The sequence below is a fragment of the Sinocyclocheilus rhinocerous genome, unplaced genomic scaffold (genome assembly GCF_001515625.1).
Source record: "Sinocyclocheilus rhinocerous isolate Xijiao unplaced genomic scaffold, SAMN03320098_v1.1 scaffold1624, whole genome shotgun sequence".
NCBI lineage: Eukaryota > Metazoa > Chordata > Actinopteri > Cypriniformes > Cyprinidae > Sinocyclocheilus > Sinocyclocheilus rhinocerous.
The window spans coordinates 592,725-602,060 of NW_015639527.1; the positions used below are offsets into that span (position 1 = coordinate 592,725).

Below are 9,336 nucleotides of genomic sequence, written 5' to 3' on the forward strand. Positions count from 1 at the left end.
TATACTGTATATACAGTATATATATATACAAATCATTACTTAATATATTTTTATTTCATATTTTTATTAATTATTTTGGGAAATAGTATACGTATATAAAAGTTTAAATCTCATTGAACACTGTTAGCAGCAGATGTTAATCACACTGAAGCGTTACAGCACTAAAATCCAATATAGCGAAACTTTGCTGATACAGCTGACGGAGAACGGTGGGACTCAGTTTATAGGCAAAAACTAGACAATAACTTGTTGTGTGTGTATGTGTGTGTTTCCTGGCAGGTTTGAGATCCGTGCCGAAAACAGCCTGCGCCTTACTCAGGTGAAGGCTGAAGATGAAGGCTCGTACACCTGTTTATCGGAGAACAGCGTGGGCAAAGCCGAAGCATCCGGAACACTTCAGGTCCACGGTGAGTTACAACAACTGTGCAGATGCACAAATGCTGCTTAGCTCAGTAACTCTCTCTCAAACACACACACACACACACACACACACACATGCACATGCACGTCCACACAGCAGCACATCTGACGGATTTGACAATAATTCTATTATATTCTTCTCTCTGACTATAGCATCTTTCTCACACACACTCAACCGAGTCTGAATTGTATTAGCCCGAACCCACACACACATGCTGGCCTTGCATTTTGCTGATTACAGGAGTGAAGTGCTATGGCAACAGCCATTTCTTTAAAGCTGCCAGATGCAATTAACATAATTCCATCTGGTTAGAGGCACATCTTGCTTCATAAAACATGACTGTGGGCTTGGGAACATGCACGCATTAAGAATATTCCACACACTTAATAGATGTTTATAGCAGCACACTTGCTGTGAATGATTTCACCTGACAGCTGATGGAAGATGATTCAACGTGTGAGTGAAACGTGTGAAATATTATTAGTACAGCTTTGTAGAAACATTGTAGGCTTCACTGTCAGACAGAAGGAATCTATAACATAAGTTCATTCTTGTTCATGTCATGTTGGAATTAGCATAGTTTTGAGTTTTCCAACTGCGAAACTGTTCATGTTTTTGTCGAAACTCAAAATTACTAGTTGTTATTTTGCTTTGAAAGCTCTGACTTCTACACTTTTTTATTTATTTTAATATCATGTAGAAACAACCAAAATGGCTGTATAATTGAGTTGAAAGTTGAAAGTACTTACAAACATCTATAATTTTATTGTAACCATTGTTGCTTAGTGTGTGCTTTGATCAAGATTTTGTAAAAAATAATAAATTGCAAATGAAATGTAAAATAAAAAGCTAAATTAATGTATTACATATTATTATATGTATTATATATGATATTATATTTAAGTATTTTAGTAAGCATTATATTAACATATGAAAGTATTTCTAGTAAGTATTATCTTTATATATGGAAGTGTTTTTAAACAAATTCCATCAGCCACAAAAGTGCACATGCATCTTTTTTAGCGTTTTGAGTGTTGTCATAGAAACAAATATTTCTGTGAGTCCAAGGATGTCAACAGCTCAGAGTCATCTTGTAATTATGGTAATTCCAATATGACATGGACGAAACATAATTTAGAGTTTCTCTCATCACTTCCTCCTCATCTCCTTTTCCTGTCACTGCCTCCCGTTGTTGTTTCATCCCACTTGTGTTTCATTAATCACTCAGACTATTTTTTTCTTTCATGTTCTAAATACAAAACAAAATCCAACTTTCCAGTCCACTCATCTCATTTTTATCCATTTTTTTTTGTCTCTCTCTCCACCCTCACCTCCATTATAGTGGGCCCATCTCGTAAGTACCATTCCATTTCATTTCTCTGCATGCGTGTGGTTGTGCGTCACATGTTTTGGAGGCTGTGATTGCTTGTGACAGATTTAAGACCCTGCGCTGGCCATTCATTTGTGCCTAAGTATTCTACTTAAAGGGACAGTTCACAAATATGAAAATTGTTATTTATTCACCCTCATGTCATCATGTCGTGTCCTTCTTCTGCAAAACACAAAAGAAGGCATTTTGAAGAAACTGTTTTTGTCCATTTAGTGAAAATCAGTGTGGTCCAAAACAACACTGAACCCTATTGGGAACCCTATTGAACTATCCCTCTACATACAGAAGTAATGAGTGTCTATTCTAGTGCAGCTCATTAACTCAGATACGCTGAGCAGTGATACTGGTTTTCAAATGACATAGAAAATGCAGATACAGGTGCATCTCAATAAATTAGAATGTCGTGGAAAAGTTAATTTATTTCAGTAATTCAACTCAATTTGTGAAACTCGTGTATTAAATAAATTCAATGCACACGGACTGAAGTAGTTTAAGTCTTTGGTTCTTTTAATTGTGATGATTTTGGCTCACATTTAACAAAAACCCACCAATTCACAACAATGTATTATGACAGCACTTTTTTTTAAACTTAATTTCAATACCGTGATAATACCGTATACCGTAATAAAAGCATTAGCAATTAATCGCAACATGAAAATTTGATACCGGCATATCCCTAGTACCTGTATTTGAAACTTCAGAGGCTTTTTGAAGTGTGACTGTCTTTTGACTGCTCTTGATGTTCTTTACTGAGGAGAGTTACAAATTCATTATCTAGCGCAGCGCAGGAGTGACCTCTGTCCTTTCACTCCAGACTATGAGAAAAGCGTGATCAAATTACAGAGACACTGAATAAGAGGTCCTCTGCTCCAAAGCTTGAACATTACCGCTGTAGTGCCCATAATGCATCAGTGGATGTGAGGTCTAGAAGATCTGAGGGATCTGGAACTGATTTTTTTCCACAATGGTTTTGTGCTGTGTGGGCCGGTCAGTTAGCTAGAACAACTCCATATTGTCAGCAGAAACCTCTTGGGTTTGGCTTTGAAGCCCTGCGGAGTCACCAAGCCTACAATAGTTTTACCCTTAAAAGTGTTCATAAATAGCATAAAATAAACACTCTCACTTTTGGCTTTTTTAGAAATCGAATTTTATACCACTTACTTTGTTTTTCTTGCAGGAGCTGTATTTAACTTAAGGCACAATGAGGAGTACATGTGACCGAGAAGTAATTTCCAGATATGTTATTTCTGTCAAGGAAAAACACTGCTTTTTCACAAGTGGGAACAACTATATCTGATGCTGACAGAGATCTTCAGTGTTAGCCAGACAGACCGACAGACAGACAAACAGAATGAAAGAAAGAACATGCTTTCAGAGGCAAGCAAGGGCGTACTACTCCTTTTTAAAGGGGGTAAAAGGAAACCGTTCCCTGCAGGGTGGTAGTTTTCATACAACCCGACTTGGGTCTTTGGTGCTTTTATTTTCTCTTTTGTTAGTTGTGTCTTGGATGAGTTACATTTAAATGGAAGTTTGGGAAATGTACTTTTAGAGCTACTCAAACTGTTTTTGTGGTATTTTTTTGTTTAGCCTGACAAAGAATATCATCCAAAACCTAGTGAGCTGCCCACCTAGGCAACATTTTTAGGCAAAGAAGTCAATGTCAAAGCTGTTGCAAACAGTACCTAAAGGAAAATTGTATTGCTCAGAGGTTTGTTATAAATAGCTCAAGGCAAGTCTTTAAAAAATAAAAAAATATATTTCCAGTTTTAGAAAGATTCTGTGTAGAATTTGATGATTTGGTAACACTTTAGTATAGGGACCAATTCTCACTATTAAAGGGGTCATATGATGTGATTTAAATTTTTCCTTTCTCTTTGAAGTGTTACAAGCTCTTGGTGCATAAAGAAGATCTGTAAAGTTGCAAAGACTAAAGTCTCAAATCCAAAGAGATATTCTTTATAAAAGTTAAGAGTCAACCACGCCTACCTAAAACGGCTCGTTCTAACACGCCCCCACATGTCTACGTCACGATGTGGGAAGATTTGCATAACGCCGCCCAAATGTTCACGGAAAGAAAGAAGGCGTAACTTTTATTCTCGCTGTAGTATTGTTGATGCCGCCATGTCGTGAAGACTCTGTGTTTCGTTGTGAAAGCGAAACTACTTTGTTTGGTCTTCCAAAAGAGGACGATATCCGCTTCGTCGTGCCTAGAGCTGATCCGTGCTGGTCGCTGAGGAAATACTACAACTTCGCGCTGTGGATCGCCAGATCGGCTTTCACCGTGGACGAAGCGGAGTCCAGCCCGGGGTCGTCACATGTGGTTGCCGAAAGCCCACAGGCCACTCCTTCGTCGAAACCGCCGGCCACGCTCACTCTAGCCCGTGGCCTCCCCTCACTCTAGCCGCCGACCACCGCTCACTTAAAGCCGCCGTGTGTGACGCTGTGTTTCGTTGTGAAAGCGAAACTACTTTGTTTGGCCTTCCAAAAGAGGACACAACTAGTTACCAAGGCTGCATTTATTTGAGCAAAAATACAGTAAAAATAGTAGTTTAGAATTGAATGCTATTATTCTAATTATAATATTATAATTATTATAATTTGAGTTGGCATTTCTGTTTCCTATTATAATATAAATATTAAAATTAAATTTATTAATTTGTTAGGATATGCTGAATTTTCAGCAGCTGTTACTCCATACTTCAGTGTTACATGATCCTTCAGAAATCATTTTAATATGCTGATTTGGTGCTCAAATAACAATTCTTATTATTATCAATGTTGAAAATATTGAAAAATGCTGTTTAATAGTTTTGTGGAAACTGTGATAAATTTATTCATTAATAAATATAATAGAAAGAACAGCATTTATATGAAATATTTTTTTTTGCATCAATGTAAAAGTCTTTCACTTTTGATCAATTTAACACGTCCTTGCTTTAAAAAAAAGTATTAATTTCTTTCAAAAAAAATTAATTTCTTCTGAAAAGTAGTGTACAAGGCAATCCCAGAAAGCATTGCAATAAGCCTTTTCAAGTGTATTTTATTCAGTACTGGAAAATATCAATACAAAAGAGGTTATCTAATTGAAAATAAAATACTTAATATTTGTGTCTATGTAATTTCTTTGTGCCTATCAGAGCATCAAGTTGTTAGCAACATGCTAGACTATTGAAATCAACTTGCGTTTTTCACACATTCTTAAAAGTAGATGCCTATGTAGACAGTGAAAAGCTAGATTTTGGGTTTTGCAACAGTTATAAAATTAACTTAGTTTTAGGCTTCTAAGCCAGATAAGTATGTCAGAACATTCTGTATTCAGTGGAAAAGCCAGACGTTTAATACACACTGGGTTAGATTAGTTAGACTTTGTGCGAGGGAGAAACAGGAAGAGATTCTGTCTTCTTTCCACTAAAGATGACGGATTCGTTTCATCATTTGCACAGCGTCATGAAATAATCCACGGCATGTTTCCTCAACTGCCCTCTTCATTTGCATGTCTAAGAGCTGAGACAATAAATATGAAATAAACCCACGTAGCAGCGATTTACACCAGATTAATCCCAATGCACTGAGGCGCTTCTCCAACTGTGCTCATTTTAAGCTGTCCTAAAAAAAAGTGGGTCCTATTCCAAACTCTGACAGGACTGATCTTAGCCCATGCATATTACTGTATCCTCAAGGGGGAGTATTTAAAACAGCACAAGCTCTCTGAGAAACCGCATTTATGCAGATGACGCTCTCGTTTTGATTATGCAGTAAATATACAGCGTATGAATTTGGCAGGTCTTGCCGGACAGAAACGGCTGCTCAGCTAGGCATTGTAAACATATGCCCTGTATTGGTGTAGATAACCTGCAATGCTGTAAAGCGTTTAATCGGTTACACTCTAAAGACTGTATTAATTGCATGTAGGGGGTTTTAATTGCAGCGCTGAGCACTGAAGCATGGCCCTTCCACACTTTCTGTCTGCTTCACTGTTCGACGCTGACAACTGCCTGTCATGGCAAGTCCCTCTGGGGATAGACGCAATGTTTGAAGACACGTTTTGTTGGCGATGAATCTGCTTACGAGTTTGTGGCTGTGTATTCACTAACCACTAACTCTCCCAGAGGGAGCGTGAAGGTGTCAGATCCTTGTGCGTGTTGTGGTCCATCTTGGGAGGAAATGAAGTTCCATGAATAATTTTTAGCTTCAGCACTTTTGTTTAGCCTATGTGAGTGGCTGACACTTTTGACCTGTCACTAGCCAGCCAGCCAGTGTGGCACCTTCACAGCTCTGTCTACTGCTATTCTGTTAAATACACCATCTGTGATACTTCGAGGAAGAGATGTCCAGAAAGACTTATAGATATCTTAACAGATGGCATTCTATCTATAATTTGGAATAGTTGTAGTTGATTTTATGGCTGAGCAGTTATGTTTTTTCCCTCCCTATCTAACTTTAGAAGATAAATGAATGTTTATCCATTATAATAATTTAATAATAAAATAAAGTGGAAAGTATAAAAGTTTTATTATTACTATTATTATTATTATTATAGTAGCAGTAGTAAAGATTTTTTTATGTTATTGTTTCTATCATCTGTGACATTTTGAGGAAGAGACTTAAAGTAGGCAGTTACAGTTTATTTTTATCCCTGGCAATAATATTAATAACCAATTTTATTAATATTATTTTGTTAACATTTTGTTAACATTATTATTTTTTTAACATTATTTTGTTAATATTATTATTATTATTATTATCATTACACTTTTGATCAATTTATTGTGCCTTTACTTAAAGTATTCATTTGTGTATTTTTGTGTTGTGTACTGTGTACTGTGTATTTTATTCAGTACTTGAAAGCATCAGCCATTTTTTTTATTTAACTGAAAATATGGTACTTCTATTATTAGTATTAGTAGTAGTAATAGTTGTAGCATCGTTTTATATATATATATATATATATAGAGAGAGAGAGAGAGAGATTCTTAAATATATAAATGTATGTGTGTGTATTTATATATACATAGAAATATAAACAGTACACACACATTCAATTCAATTTAAATGTATTTGTATAGCGCTTTTCATAATACACATTGTTTCAATGCAGCTTTACAGAAAATGCATGTGTCTACATTACAATTTAGAGTGATCTGTTATCAGAAGTCAATGTGTCCAAGTAATGTTTATTTCACAAATTAACAGTTTAAGGTAATGGCACACATGTATTATGTAAAAACAAACTTTTACGATTACGATTGATTTGACAGCAGTTATACATATATATATATATATATATATATATATATATTTGCAAAGTTATTATTTTTATTATATTATATTTATTATTTGGCCCATATTTCAAAGAGCTGGCATTCTCATCCACTTGATTTGTCTTCGAAAAGCGTGGCCTGTTTGGTGGTGGTAGAGGTATTATGTATATTTTAAATCCTTTCCCTAAATCTTCTCCCTGTCATACCACATTAGCATGCATATGACACCTCCATTCTCTCAAAACTCCATGCTGTTTCTGTAATGTTGTTTTAACTGGTAATTATTTATCACAGCCTAAGGCACATTCTGTTGCTTTCTCTTCTTGTTGCTACATATTTTTAGAGTGAAATCCCTTGAGACAGCGTGTGTTTCAGTAACATCTCATTTTCCCCATATATATTCACAGTCATATATATTCATTTTTGTATATTTAGAGAGAGAGAGGTATTACATATCATTAAGTCAATATTTCAGTCCTTGCTTCAGCCCAGGTTAGAAATACAGTCAATAATGCAAAGGGAATTGGAAATTGGTATCATTACCTCTCCAGTTTGCTTTGAGGTATCTCTATACTAGTGTCCCAAATTATAGCGACAAGGGATGTGTTTCAGATTTGACCTCCAGGGTCAGCGATATGGCTCCTGCTTGACCTCTGGACAGCAACCTCAATGACCCCTGTGGCCAGGCTCCCTATTGGGCCTTGTTCTGTTTCAACATGCCTGTCGCCTCCAAGCTGTGATGCAACCTACGTTCAACGACAGAGTCTACGAGAAAAAGCCAGCAGGCAGGCAGGGAGCCAATCAGAAAATTGATCTGAGACAGCTGCATTGATGCAGATTGCATCTTTTGGATTGTATTTAACTTTTGTAATGAAAGAGACAAAAAGAAATAGAAAAAGGAGAGACTAAGCCAGTGGGGTGGGGTGAAATAAAAGAGTGATTGAGGTAGATCGTGAGACAAATAGAGTTCAGTTTGTTAGGCGCATTAGTAGGGAAGGAACAAACGCTATCAACCCTTCAGCTTGATGAATTAGTGGGAAATTTAAGGTGAGCTAAAGGAGAAAGACCTTCCTGAGTATAAATGCGTGTCGTCAGAGCTGACGCGTCACTCTAATCGTGTGTGAAATGCACAGGAGTGGGAAGGAGGATGAGAAATCAATTAGCCGGTGAAGGTTAAAGGTGACAGCATTGCACATTCACAGGCGTCTGATGAAGGGCAATAGCACGGAAATAATCAATACCCATCAGCCCAGCCGAGCTCCAACAACTGAAGGCCGATCATCAGTTTAATTTATATTCCACCGTCGACGCTAAAATTCCAAACCCCGTCTATCATGTAGCATCCTCTACTAATATGGAAACTAATATTCCTACAGTATCAGGGTTGGGCACAATTAAAAACGGAAGAATTGGCTTCCTTTCAATCGATGAGTGAGAATTTGAATTGAAATGGCCACACCTCACAGGAAGTTGAATTGAAATGACAGGAAGTGGAATATACTGAACATCCATCCATCCATCCGCAAAAAAAGACAGATAAGTGGGAAAAATATGCAAGACTACATATTTTTGAGTACAACTAATCGACTAGCAAGTCTTAACTCTTTTGGATTCATTTGACCTCATTCAGGCACATTTCTTGCATATGAAAAAAACAGATATTCAGAACGAAAGTGAACACAGGTCTCAAGCAACATTCAGGGATCAACGCTAAGGATTTTTTCTACTGGCCCGGTCGGGCCAGTGGTTACAATTTTTACTTGCCCTGCCAACATTTTCACTGGCCCTGCTGCAAAAATAAAATAGTTGCTGTTATTGTTTTTGATCTGTTATCTTGTATTCTAATAAATAAGCTTATATGACACCAATATTTTAGATACCATTTAGATGTTACAATTCTCTATTTCAATTTCGATACCACAGCAAAAATCCCTAGCCAAAAATAAACATAAATATAAAGTTTAAACATTATTAAAGACAAGTGACAGCCAGTAAATAAGAACAAATGAACAAATTACAAGTAATAGCATAATTAAATATAGGCCTATAGCCCAAACATAGAAATTAAATGATGCTTTAGGTTTTTATGTTTGTAGATGTTCAGGTACAGAAATAAAAAAAAAATAACATTAGCATATTCTTCACTCTGTATTGCACCTTGATTTTTCATAGCCATTTGAAATTAGAGGCAACCACTGCATTTTAATCATGAACTGAAAAAAAAAAAGTGCAATGTTTGATTTATATTAGACTGTATAATTTCA

At 36.3% G+C, this 9,336-nt stretch overlaps 1 protein-coding gene across 1 annotated transcript in view; it reads left to right on the forward strand.

Annotated features, from left to right (window-relative positions):
- The window catches only part of LOC107751391 (roundabout homolog 2-like), a 79,943-nt gene that overhangs the window by 39,126 nt on the left and 31,481 nt on the right, over positions 1 to 9,336 (forward strand). Inside the window, exons 6-7 of the mRNA XM_016567113.1 lie at positions 280 to 407; positions 1,764 to 1,775. Of these exons, the coding sequence (XP_016422599.1) occupies positions 280 to 407; positions 1,764 to 1,775 (140 nt within the window). The remainder of the gene's footprint in view (positions 1 to 279; positions 408 to 1,763; positions 1,776 to 9,336) is intronic.